The sequence below is a fragment of the Cricetulus griseus genome, chromosome 6 (genome assembly GCF_003668045.3).
Source record: "Cricetulus griseus strain 17A/GY chromosome 6, alternate assembly CriGri-PICRH-1.0, whole genome shotgun sequence".
In the NCBI taxonomy this organism is placed as follows: Eukaryota; Metazoa; Chordata; class Mammalia; order Rodentia; family Cricetidae; genus Cricetulus; species Cricetulus griseus.
The window spans coordinates 17,853,377-17,867,459 of NC_048599.1; the positions used below are offsets into that span (position 1 = coordinate 17,853,377).

At 42.7% G+C, this 14,083-nt stretch overlaps 1 protein-coding gene across 1 annotated transcript in view; it reads left to right on the forward strand.

Annotated features, from left to right (window-relative positions):
* Positions 1–14,083, forward strand: part of Ptprt (protein tyrosine phosphatase receptor type T) — a 783,865-nt gene that overhangs the window by 725,736 nt on the left and 44,046 nt on the right. Inside the window, exons 16-17 of the mRNA XM_035446780.1 lie at positions 1,627–1,714; positions 13,325–13,401. Coding sequence (XP_035302671.1) covers positions 1,627–1,714; positions 13,325–13,401 — 165 coding nt within the window. The remainder of the gene's footprint in view (positions 1–1,626; positions 1,715–13,324; positions 13,402–14,083) is intronic.

Here is a 14,083-nt window from a genome sequence, read left to right on the forward strand (position 1 = left end):
TGTACCCCAAAATGCAATGCCTAATTCCCATGCAATCAATCACATTTCTCCCTCAGTGTACTCCATTTCAGTAAATAATATTTATCTGGTTCTTCAAACCATTGACCTAGAAGCACACATTCATGCTTCTTTCTTTCATACTGCCTGTCTGAAGTCCTTGGGTTAGCGCCCTGTACAAATCCGCACACTCATTGTTCTCATACATATCAACCTGACAGCTTCCTCTAGTAAACATCTGTGTTGTTACCCGAGGCCTTCCTCAAAACTAAAGAATACCCACAGTACCTATAGAGCATGGCATAAACATGAGGGTTTCTAATGGTATTCACCAGCAGTAGCAGAAGGGAAGCAATGGATAAGCATTTCCAATTCTCTCCTTCCCTTCTCATGCAAGAGTCCTGAACATGAATTATTAAGCTCCAGTTTTGCATCTCACTCCCCCATTCTCCTGCTCATTCTCTTTGATTGCCTTCAAATCCAACCACTTGTACTCAAAGCTTTATCTCTGGTACTGCTTCCAAAGCAAACTAAGTGAACAACCACTGAATAATTGGGGGTTTTTTTCATGGTCACTACTACTACCTGTTCCAACAGTTCAAGCACAATCATAGGGCATGATTGCAGTAAATTCATAATCAATTACCTTGCTTCTTCTCTGGCCTTCCTGTAGCCTGTATTCTACACAGGAACATGAATGCTCTTTGTATAGTATATGATGTCACCTCCTTGCTCAGAACCCTCCAAAGGTTCCCTACCACACTTAGAACAGAATTCTGTATTAACCAGGAACTAAAATGCATGCAATCAATCCCATGCAATCAATCATGGATTCTCAAATCCTCTCTAGAAGTTTCCAGTCATTAGTTTGCTCCACCCCCAAAATCCTACCATACTCTCATCTATAAACATAATCATGTGGCACTCTCTGACCTTTGCACCTGTTCCTTTTGCCTGGAAAGTACTTCCTCATTTTCTCAATGTGACTAGCTTCTTCACCCCATCAATGAATAAATTTGCATGTGAGTTTTTCACAGAAAACTTCCTAAACTGTTATCATGCTCATTATATAAAACTGGGCTTGCGGGGCTGTAGAGATGGCTCAAGGTTAAGAGCACTGGATGCTCTTCCATAGGTCCTGAGTTCAATTCCCAGCAACCACATGGTGGCTCACAACCATCTGTAATGAAGTCTGGTGCCCTCTTCATCCAGACAGAACATTGTATACATAATAAATAAACAAAAATCTTAAAACAAAACTGGGCTTGCTTTGTCCTTTGCTACATTTCCTAATCCATTGGATATCTAGAAAAATTTCCAAAACACATTGGGGAATCAATGAGTACCTGCTGGGTATAAGAGTGAATGAATGAATGAATGAATGAATGAATGAATGAATGAATGACTCTCTACTGGGCTACATTGTAAGCTCATAATAGAAAGACAATATAACAATATTTGTGCCAATGAACAAGCAAAGTAAGATCATGGGAGGCACCATTACAGACGCATAGCCCTTTATACTGAGTCCCCATCACATTGAATGCTCATTTCCTTTTGTTGGTTCATCTATTCTTGAGGAGAGTTGCCATCTCAGACTATGCTAACCAATTTGCCTTTGCCTTGTAGGCCTTGCCAGAGGGACAGACAGCTTCGTGGGACACAGCCAAGGAAGACGAAAACCGCAATAAGAATCGATATGGGAACATCATATCCTGTAGGTGTCCTAGGAGGTTCTATCTGTTAGATTTGGGGAAATGTGTGAGAAAAAAAAAACAGTTCTCTTTTCCTGGAATTGGATGTAAAATAATCCTTAGGTTTCCAGCTTTGTGTTAGTGGATTATTGCAATGACCCCAGGAAGGGACGGTTAGTCCAAATCAAGTCAGGAACATCCTAAATCAGGAATAAACAGAGGGAGGGAGGGAGGGAGGGAGGGAGGGAGGGAGGGAGGAGGGAGGGAGGGAGGGAGGAGGGAGGGAGGGAGGGAGGACTGCCACAAAGCTGACTACCACTCACTGATAGCACACAAGTATTGGCACTTTCATGATAATATGAATGTATTATATATGTAGCCCAGTAGAGAGTCATTCATTCATTCAAGGCAACACAGGGAGAGAGGGCAGTTACCCCAGACAAAATGTTGAGTTGGTGCTCTGTTAAGAGTTGCCCACAACAGCCTTCATGTGATCTATTGTAGCCCAACCTAAGCCTTTGACATCTTGTCTACTGTGTGAGGAACATTTCTTAAAAATCTCAAGGTACCCAAGTTTGGGCAAAGAAAAGAGAAAGGGAGAAATCCTAAGGGACAAGTTATTTCTAGCACACTTAAAAGTTTTGTTTTAGCTGTCTAGACATCACCAAAGAAAGAAGCTGGAGAAAGAATAAGACACAGGCAGTTTGTAAAGGGAGAAAGAAGCAGAAGTTTTCGCTTAGCTGTTTCCTGTGCTGATTTAGGAATGGGCTCTGAATAGTGGAACTAATCAGAAAACATTTATAATTTCTCTCTTGCATGCAGACAGCAAGATTTCTTGCAAGTGAAATGTCGGAAAGAGATATCCAAATAGTCAGCAAACATGTATTAAGGCATAATGTATGGGTCTCCTCTGAAGACTTCCTGTACTGGGCACTGGGAAACAGCTATTCACCATGACTCATCCCCACCATCATCTGCTTCAGCACAGAGCCTGGTGTATACTACAGTATTGAGTGCATCATGCAATGTCCTTGTAAGGTTGTGAGTTCAAGTAGGGTCCACTGTCTAAAATAGGTTTCCAATGTCCTGCTCCTAGGAATATTGAACAAATGTGAAAAGTAAATGTCCAGAACATAAGGAAGGGAGACTTACTCATTGAGAGATGGGAATACTCAAGCCAAGGGGCAGAAGCCAAGATGTATGAGAGATACATAAAAGATAGGAAAGGTCTCCTCAGGCCTTCCACAGCTCATCCTTACCTGGGTCATCACCAACTGTCTCCTGGTTGGTGGACCACTCTCTCCCTATCTCCTCCATATCCAACTGGCCAAAATTTTCTACCTATCTGATCCTTGACAGGATTCATAAAGATCTTTACTACATGACTAGATGATGTTATTTTTCTATTAAAAGCCCATTTTAGATGTTCCTTTTCACCCTTGAGTTCCCCTTCTCGCAAGGCCTTTACTAGACCCACTCATGGGGGTTCAGCCCATCACAGTCCCCTTGGTAAGCCACACTGGTTATCACACAGCTCTTGAGCGTTCCATGTTTCCTTCCACACCTCAAGGTCACCTTGACACATTCCATTCTCTCCATCAAAGTGCCTCCTCTCTTTCACTTGCTAATGTCTACTTCTTCTGTCTATCAACTATCATCACTCACTAGGGGAATCTTTCTGACCCTAAACATGTAGGTGAATCCCAATATTCAGCCCTAGAGTTCTATGTCTTATGTTCACCTTGGCCTTTGTATCATTGTACCTTGAGAGGCGTTGGGATGAGCCTGCTTGTTTGCCTCCCATAGCTGCATCACAGCAGCAGAACCATGGCCATCTTGCATTTTTGTTTCCCCAAAGCTCCCATATGACTGATGTAACTGAACATGGGGAGGATCCTGTAGGGCGCGAGCATTGGGTTTCTCTCTACTATGTCCCAAAATAGATAGTGAACACTGTAGAAGGATAGCCAGAGGAAGAGTGGATTAAGCAAACAATGAAGGGTAAATCCCAAAAGGGAAGAGCAAAGAGAAGATAGGACCGGAAAGAGAGAAGGGCAAACCATTCCTGCTGAGAGCTCCAGTTGAGAGCCCGAGGTGCAGAAGTTGGTATGAATGGGATTGAACTCCACTGCTGAGGCGACTTCCTAGGCCCTGTAGCCACATTACTTACTGTACAGCAGCACCAATGGCAGAATGGGTGCCAGAGGCAGGATAGGCTTAACAGGAATCAGGTACTCAGGGCTGCTATTCTAGGGAGCTGCTTTCTAGCTGTGGATGCTGTGTGTGAGCTCCTTTTTGGAGTTTGCATTCCATAAACCTCAGGGTTCCACCCTTCTCTGTCCACATCTCTGACTAAAGACTATATCCAAAGGCAGGGAAGGATGCTATGCCCAAGCACAAGACAGACAGCAAATCTGAAGAGTGAACACAGATGGGAGAAACCTTAGCCATAAAACCACCTGTCCCTCACCAGTCCACAGACGGGCCTCTTTCACACCTTTTTAGATTCCCAGAGAGATTGCACCACAGTTGTTCCCAGCAGCAGTGAGCTTTACAACAGCTTCCAGGCTGCCTCTTCCCTCAGCCTCAGCCTTCCAGGGCTAACCATTCTTCCTTCAGACATGTCTTGCCTTGGAGTTTTTGTCTTATATCACCCCTGCAGAAAGAAAACTAGAGATGGAGAAGATTCAGGGGCCCTAGGCATCCTCTTGGTGGTTTTAAATAAACCCTAATCTCTTTTCTAATTGAAGTTCAGGGGCTAGAGCATGTCAGGGCTAGTATAGGTCTGTATTAAGTGCAGCAGAGAGACAGAGTCAAGGTAAATTGTGGATCCAAAGAGCAACAAAAGACATAAAAGGGGGCAAAAAGGGGGGTCCTGAGGTTTCAATGAAAAATGTTAAAGAGAAACAGCCCAGAAGCCAGGAAAGTATCCCTGCCTTTTTTATATGTGTCCCTCCCAAAGGCCATGCCTGCCCAGCCTTGGCAAACAGAAATATTCTTGACACAAGAAGAAAACAAGCTATGATTACCATTTTAAGGAACCCAGGTTCCCAAAGGGCCAGAGTGGAAGATGAAGGCCCAGACCAGGGAGCACAGAAAAGATTAAAGGGGAAAAGAGGAGGGCAGGAGCTGTGAAAGAGAAACTTTGGTGGAAAAGCTCATTCTTCCAAATGACTGTATTTAGAACGTAGTAATGGAGATGGGGTGTTCCAGGGAGTAGAAAAGAAAGGAATGAAATGGGAAGAAATGAATGGGCAAAGTGAGAAGAAAGCCCTTTGCTTTCAGATAGCTCCAGGGCAGAGATTATGTGCAAGAAGAGATTTCAAGAAAGCAAAGTGTCCATCTCCCAGCCTGGGGACATTCTGGAGCTTTCTGGACTGGCAGGAGGGAGATGACTGTGGAGAAGAAAGTTCTCACAAGGGCCATAAATTCCATAAAGTTCCACTGTCCTGTGATCAGTCAGGATCCCATTGGGAAATGGATGGGAGCCCCCAGATAGCATCCTTTAAGAAGTAATGACAGGTCACTTCACAAAGGTGTAATCTAGGAGCAAAGACAAAAGAAGCCAGCAAGGATTCTGCAGGGAGAAATCACCAGGACCTGGAGACAGAAACTACCTAAGCCCAGGTGCGTCCTCTAGTGGCAACTCCAACAAAGGGAGCTGACCCTGCTCTCTTGCCTCCACCCACTCTATGCTTTTTATGTCTGGTAGCTGAACCCAATTAGAAGCCAGGGGACAGGCTTTCAAGCTGTGGTCCCTGGGCAACAATAGCAGCATCACTTTGGAACCCATTGGAATTGCTAATGATCAGATACTTCCCTGGACCTCCAACAGTCTTATTATTTCAGCTCTCTAGTGATACTTTGAGAATCTCATATGGTTGTTGGAGACCAACCGCCTAGACTGTAGAACCAGGTGGAGAATGTAAAAAATGAATCCCAGGGCTCATACTCATTGGCTAAGGCTTCTTTTACCTGAGTCTTGGGGAAATCTTAGAAAAGTCACTCAGTTTTACTGGACAGGAGGTCAGGCAGAGCCAAGTTGTAGTCTGTTCTGCCCGTTAACTTCTGGTGACCTGTAGCAAGTCCCCTCCATTTCTCTGTCCTGTTCCTCACCTATGAGGTCAGAGTCCAATGCAGAAAACCCATATAAAAAATTAATGAAAATGAAATCTAAATCATATATGACATTTGGAATCATAGATGTTTCGTGTACAGCAGTCGAGCCGCTGAGTTCACAAGCCAGGAGAAACAGCCCAGAGATCTACCAATACCCAAGGTCAAACAGTCATATAGTGAGTATATAGGACTGCCATGGCCAGAGCTCTGACATCTGCCAGGATGTCATATGCTTTTTGAAAAGGGGTCTCCCATGCATGAAGCAACATCTATGCTTTCCAGGAGTATATGTTGCCAAGCGCCCAACTTCATAACAGATAAACTCCATAGAATGGTATTCTCTTCCTAAAGTGGGAAGCACCAGGAAGACTCAAATCCAGACCAACCTAGAGGCCCTCTCATACAGAAGGATTCTCTAGAGCTAGAATGACGTAATGGGCCCCTACCTAGTTCATTGCTCCTGACTCTCAGCCTCTGCTCTTCTCTGTCCTCTCTGAGGGTGGCTCTTGGTGGAATCTCCAGGCTTCTCCTAGTACAGAAATCATTGATACCCCTATGTCCCCCTAAACTCTTCATTGTTCATGGCTCTAATTCTACTGCCAGTATCTGTGTCATTCTCTGAGGATGTGTTCTGGTCAGTAGACCATCATTATCTGTTTGCAGGACAGACCACAGTACTAGGAAATTAAATGTCCTCAAGAGCTGCTTTCAACTGATGGCTAGTACAAATGGGTGTCTAAGAATCCCAGCTTCCCCTCCCTTGAGCTCCGTATTTCCTGTCTTCTACCAGAGCGCCACAATAGAACTAAGTCCCATTTATCCAATGTGGTCAATTCTGGGTGATGCCCCTTCACTGGATTCCTTTCTTCCTGGTATTTCCTGGGAGACCCTCCAAAACCACCAAGCTAACTCCTCCACTCTGGTTCTGCTCCTGCTGTTCTTTCAGAAAGGCTTCTGGATAGAGTACTGCCTGGTAACATCCTGAGAATGCAAGGAGATGCATTGGGTACAACATTGTCCCCTGTCCTCTCTGGGGACTCTTTCCATCTATTCTTCCCCTCTCTCTGGGCTCTGCCCTGGGAGCTTCCCAACTTCAGCTAGCACTAGCAGCTAGCATGGATCTGTCAGGACAAGGAAATGCCCAGAATGTATCCGTGTCCTCCTTGTGTAGTGCCCAAGCCATCCCCTCCATGTCTCAATAAGGGTAATTCAATCAAGATTGAATGTTTAGCCTTTAGCTCCGATGCGGTACCCGGCAGGCCCTGTGGAATTCCTTGCCTCCTCCCTACCCTCTCGTGCAAGATGACAGCATTAACATTTCCAGTACTTCTAGGAAATGGTTTTTCAGCTCCACAATTCATTGTAATGAGTCGAATCTCTTTTCTCTGAAAAATTGCACCTGTTTTTTACCCTCTGCAGTGCCCAGAAGACAGGAGGAAAGATTATAAAGTATGCAAATGATATTCTCTCCCAGCCCCACCTCTCTGAAGTGATTCTCTCTTAAAGCGTATGTGACTTGAGATGACTGATTTATTGGGTTCTGTCTGATGATGGAGAAAGGGAGGGGAAACTGGGGTTTGTTTTTTAGTTAGAATTGTGCAAAGGAGCAAATTGAACCTTCTCCTTCAGAGTGGTTGTGAAATGACAAGATAGAGACAGGGGACCAGGGTTGGGGACTGAGATGTTGGTGAGAAACAAAGGATAAAGGGATGTGAGGCACTGGGTCTTGGAGGCCAGTTTGCCACTACATAAAGAAGCTGTCAATCTTATACCTTCTCCTGAGTGACAGAACTCCATAAAGCCCTGAGTTTCTCATCCATGAAGTAACGTGCCACTCAGAGTTACTTTTTTAATCAAATGGCACAGTATCCATGCAGCTTCCAGAATAGTCCATGGAGCACCTTACATTCTCCATACAGATAAATTCCTATCCCTAGCCGTCTGCCACTGAGGGGTCTTTGACCCCATGGCCCAGTTCCAGTAAGGTCTCCTGATCTTTCCCAAGAGATATTAAAGTTATCATAGAGGCTCAAAGCAGGGTGTGCACCATAATCATGTGAAGAGCTTGCTAAAAACATACCATGCAAGGTTCCACTTGTAGCTTCTGATACAGGAAATCTGGAGTATAGTCTAAGAATCTGTATAGCTAAAGATTACACTTAGAAATCCATTGGTCTATGATGATAATAATAAAGCTGAATTTAGTTATTTGTGTTGATTCTTATAGCATCTCCGTGTTTTGTGTTTGATCTCTTTTCATCTCTGGTACAACACTGCAATAAAAGGTATGATTTGAGGGTTACGGTTGAATAAATAAAGGTTCAAGGAATGTTACAACCTATGTCAAGTGATATGATCTAGTTAGGGAGTCGGGAGTCTCAGGTAGGCCTTCATGCCTCAGCCAATCCTTTAACTCTCTTCTAATAAAGATAAGAATTGGCTGTCAATATTGGGGTAGGATAGGCTGGGACTCCAGGTGTGATAAGAGATCACCATGAGGAGAGGAAGAATATGGTCCTGATGCATGGTCTTAGATGAGTGTGTGCCTCAGCACATGTAAAGGCTCTGTGAGCAGAACAAACACAGTATATCTGAACAACTTAAGGCCAAGGTTACCATGGAAGGGTATGGAGAGGAGAACATGGCAAGGCAGTGGGTTCCCAGGCAATCAGAGCATGTGTGGCTTTGTGGGGTATAAGAATGTCTGGTAGTGATGTATTATAGTTGATTCATGTCAGTGAACAAAAGCAGACATATTATCAACATAATTTTAGTATATCTGTAGTTTGAAATCAGTGATGGTGGGAACATTTACACCACAGAAATCAGTAACATGATATATCAGACTTTTTTCCCTTTTAGAAAGCTATTTGTAAAACATTTTGCAGCCTACCCTTAGTTCACATTCAAAAGTCCTAAAGAACAGAATGATTGAAGACAGAAAGTGATGTCCCCCTGCCTCTGCATCTATGTTAATAAGACAGCTTTAGATTTCCATGTCCTTCATAGCCACTGTACCAATGGCTACTTCTTTCCCAACTCCCACCTCCTGGAGGAACTCAGGGAATCCAGGCTCCTACCCCTTCATCATACTTCACAGTCTGGGAACTTCTCCTCCTCCACATGACTCTTCATAACTCTTCTCTTTGTCTTGACTCTCAAACACTGCATGCCAAATTAGCTGTTTTTCAAGCTTGCAAAATGTAGATAGAGCAAAATGAACATTCTGGGCTGCTTGTAAATTACCTTGTATAAGCTCCTTGATATCGTTGGCTGCCCCATCTTTCTCCATGTGCATGCGGGTAAACACAATTTTTATCTTTCTAATTACATAAAGTTAGAAGAAGAAAGGGACACAGAATAATATTAGCATTTCCCAGAAGAGATAAATAAACCATGAGGACACTGCCACTCTTTGTATTGCCTTTCTGGTAGACCTGTATCTAAATTCTGTCCTTCAAGGAAAGCACACATTACTCTTGTCTCTGCAGACAAACAGATTTTTCTTGGGGCAGATGGACAAATGGGAAACATTAGCTTTCTAGGTGTCTCTACTCTCACCCCACTGTGTACCTTATATCCAGCCCCAAGCCTCCATTTATTGAGTCCCTGCTGTATGCCAGCCACTTTCCTTTATTTCTTTTGGAGCAATTTTAGTTTTATAAAGAGTCTGAGTGGCAAGTACAGAGTTCTGCACCACTTACATATTGTTTCCCCTTTCAACAACACTTCACACACGTGTAGAACATTTATTGATGTTGATAGACTAATATTAGTCCATTATTATTAGTTCAAGTCCATAGTTTGCTTTAGGGCTCATGTTACATGTTGTTCAGTTCTGTAGAACTAGAAAGTGCATATATTCCAATTACAGTACTTTACTGAATAGTTTCCTTTCCCTAAACACACCCATGATTCAACCTATTTAACCCTCCTTCCTCCTCTTCTAAGGCTCTGCTGACCACTGAGGTTTTTATAGACTCCATGGTTTTTCCTCTTTTGGAGTATTATATAGTTAGAACCATATGTAGAATCAACATTCAACATAGCCTTTCCAGATTGGCTTCCACCACTTAGCAATAGTATTTAAGTCTCTTCCATGCCTTTTATAGCATGTGAGTTCATTTCTTTTTATCACTGAATAATATTCCAGTATATGGCTATATCACCCTTTATCTATCCAATTCACTTACTGAGTATATTTTTGGTTGTTTCCAAGTTTTTACAATCATGACCAAAGCTGCTATAAACATTCACGTACAATTTTTAACATAGACATAAGATTGAAATACATTGGGTAAATACCAAAGAGTGTAATTACTGGATCACATGGTGAATGGATTCTTCATTTTATAGGAAATTGTCTTGCTATCTTCCAAGTGGCTGTACCATTTTGTGTTTCCACCAACAATGAGTGAGTGCCTGTTACAAATATTGGCAAGTATTTGGTGGTATTGTGGGGGTTTTGCCACTGCTGTGTATGTAATATTTCACTGTTGAAATTCTCAATTTCCTAGGTACTTGAGTCTTGGTGCCTTAATGGGGCATAAAGAACACTCCACTCTAATACAGCTTTCTTCTCTGCCCCCTCTTGTTACTGTTCCCCTCACAATTAGTGATCCCAGGACGAAAGATTCTTCCATAACCCTCCCCCTACTCTACCTTCCTTAGTGTGTTGGCTCTTTCAGGATCCCTGCTACCACAGTGTCCTCTAAGAGAAAGACTTTCTTGATGCCCATGGGTGAAACTTCCACACTTTTAATTCCTCAGTCTCGTTTCACTACACAAAGCTCTCTATTCCTCATTTTGGAGGCCTTGATGTTTCATTTCTGTTCATGATTCATCTCCTTGATCAAATTGCTCCAACTGCTTAAGCATGAAGCTCACCTGCTGGAATCCTTTCTTAGTCCCTTCAACTAGGCTGGCACATAGTAGGTATTCAGCAAGTGAATTCTTATTAAATAAATGGATGTATTGGTAGATATCTTGAAGGTTAGAGTCACATATAATCTTTAAGAACATTTGACTAGAAATAGTAACATTCTTTTGTTTTGTTTCTAATGATTTTTTCATATATATATATATATATATATATATATATATATATCCCTTTCATCTGGTATGGTCTCCAGGCAAGCATAACTCAGTAAGTAAAGGAGATTTTGATCTGCCTCTTAAACATAGCAGGCAATTTATCAGTCTCATAAATAAAAGAGATTTTGAATCAGTACGTCAATTAATAAGAGCACTGAATGAAAACATAATATGCATTTCCCTTTTCTGAGGCTTACAGATGTTGTAACTGCTTGTAACAGGACTTGATAGCCTTGGTTCAGAATCAGATTGCACTCCTACTGAATGGTCATCACCAGGAAGTCTCCTCCTCTTGTGTATTGAGGGATGGGGACCACTCACCTGCACAGACTCCAACAGTAGTTACCCATGTAATGCTTGGAATTCCTCAGGATGGTGCATCCTGTTGGTAGAGCTGAGCAGGATGAACCTTGGAGAGGAGCTATAGAATTTGTGAATGTGCTTGACTTCTGTGAACCTGAGTTCCTTTACCTGTGAAATCAGAATCATAATCGCACATCACTGTGACCATGATGAGGTGAAGAGCTACTTCTAGATAAAAGTGAATGGTGTATCTAGTGCTGGAGACTTGCAATGAATTCAAACTCTCTTCACCCCATGCCCCACATCTCTAGCCCATACCCATTCAGAGTTATCTCCTACCTACTCCTCCTTTCTAGTGGCTTCCACTGAAATGTTTCCTCCGTGGAGAATTAGAAAAGGGGTATCCAGTATAATGCATTATCCAACCATGGTGCCTGCTGCCTGTTGATATTTCTGATTGATTAACTCAGAAGTTAATAGATATGAATGGTGTCTTACACCAACCCAGGGCCTATTGGCCCATAACTGAACCCATCCCTGGCCTTCCAGTTGATGTTGCATTGAAAGGAGCTGTTCTCTGCAAGGTGACTTCTTTGCAATCAGGGACTCTGTTCCTTGTGTCCAACTCCTGCAAAAGAGACCCATGGTGGCTGCAGTCCCAGAAAGTTTTCCAACTCTAGAGTTCTGAGAATATTACCCCCATCTCTCTCTCTCTCTCTTCATCCAGCCTGCAAAGATCGTGTCTCTTTGTTGTTTTCTCAGTTATCTCACTTCTTAAAAGTTTCTTCCATCACTCAGCCAACAACGTCTCTGGGTATCCCCCACTGTAAATACTTATATGGTTTCTAATCTCCTACTTGGAGTTTTTGAAAGTATGAATATGTCAACTTGGAATTAACAGACCCACACTTTTCTATGTTGTACCATTCATTGGTCATATGGCCAATTTTTATGAACCTCAGTTTGCTCATTTGTAAGAAAGACTAACAAAACCATTCTGTCTCTCTCATGAGATCACTGAGAGCACCTGATGTGGCCATTCATTTACACACTCACCGGGTACTTCACTGAGTACTTGCTGTGTGCTAGTCCCTTAGGGCTGCAAGGGATGGAACACAGAACAAGGCAGCTAATGCCCCATCTCAAGAAACTCAAATTAGTACCACAAATGTGCTTATAAACTACAGAGTACTGTAAAAGTCTAAAAGGAAAAACTGGTTTGCCCTCCTTAACCCTGTAAGGGTGTAGGATATCCATACTTCTCTGGCCCACTGACTGTGATCCCCATCTCTGCCCTGGAGTATGATGGGGTGAGGCATACAATGGCAGGTGTGCAGTGATGCAGGTAGCAGATTGAGGATACTTCCCACCAGACCCAATCAAGATGTTCCCTAGCACGTGTATATTAGCATGTCAGAATTGACTTTAATTAATTGCAAAGGATTATCCAGCTTTTTCTGATGTGCCATTTAAAGTGATTCTAATTTGGTGTTATTTGTATCAAGCGTGCTATTGACTAAAGCCGTACATCTTGTTTATGTCTAGATTGTGTTTGAAAAGGCATCTCAGTAACATGGTTTTTAGTTATTGATGACCTCTTTTCTAATGACCCAGTCCTTAGTTTAATGATGGTATTGATAACAATACATTGCCAACAATCTGTCTGCACAAGTGCTCCAAGAGACAAACATAAAGTAGTTTGTGTCCATGGAAATATAGGGAACTTGCTGTTTTTAAGTAGCATGGAAATTGATTCAGACTCCATGACCTTATGTTCCAGGTACTTATACCATCCTCTCTTGTATCATCCCATGAAGCAGGTATTTCCATCCCCATATTGGTGATGAAACCACTAAGACTTAGGAAGCAGGTGACACACCTGTTCAGGTAATGGTGAAATCATAATCAAAATAGAAATTAGAAGAGGGGTCCCTTTTCAGATTTGTCACCTCTCTGTACCTCTATTTCCTCATCTATAAATGACAGATAAGTGTGAGAAAGTGGCATAGTACCTGGAGTGCAGTAGCTAATCAATGACAGCTCTAAAGAAGAAAACTACTGAGTCTTCATCCCATGGCTTCTCATCTACCACTTCCTGCCTCTTGTTCTCTCTGCAGATGACCACTCCCGGGTGAGGCTGTTGGTGCTGGATGGAGACCCCCACTCTGACTACATCAATGCCAACTACATCGATGTGAGTATCTTGATTGGACTAAGTAGCTCTGGGCTACAGTTGACTGTCCAGACTCAAGATCTAACTGAAAGGCTGTCTTGAACCTGTCCACCAGAAGGCAGCTGGATCATGTCCAGAGCAATGTATCCCTTCCCTATTTTGTATGACCCAAGTTGATCATCTATCCAAAGCTGGATCTTCTTTCACGCAGGTTAATTTGCTCTTTGCAGCTCCAGGGAAACTGCTAATCTTATTCATTCAACCCATATATTAATTTGTATGTGTCTGTCCACTCAACCACTCATTTGAAGGTACAACCATTGTGCTAGATATTATGAGACCCATGAAACTAAAAATGCCAGTGTCTCTGCCTTCAAAAACATCAGAAGAGACATAAGCTGTGCCCATCTGTGGTAAACTAGGATAAACTAGAACTTGATGACTGTTGTAGGTTCAGATAAAATACTGTTGGGATTCAGGGGTGGGAAACATATCACTTCGCACATCAAGGATGCAGACAATTATATGAGCCAAGGCTTCAAGTGCAAGTCAAATTCAAAGTCAAAGAGAGGGATGATGTGCCTTTGGTTAGAGAACTGCTCTTGCCAAGAGGAAGGAGCTTGAAAAGAAATATGTATCACCTCTGAGAGTGGTGGAAACAGTACAGTGGGAACACTGGAAAATGAAGTTGGCGCTAGATCCT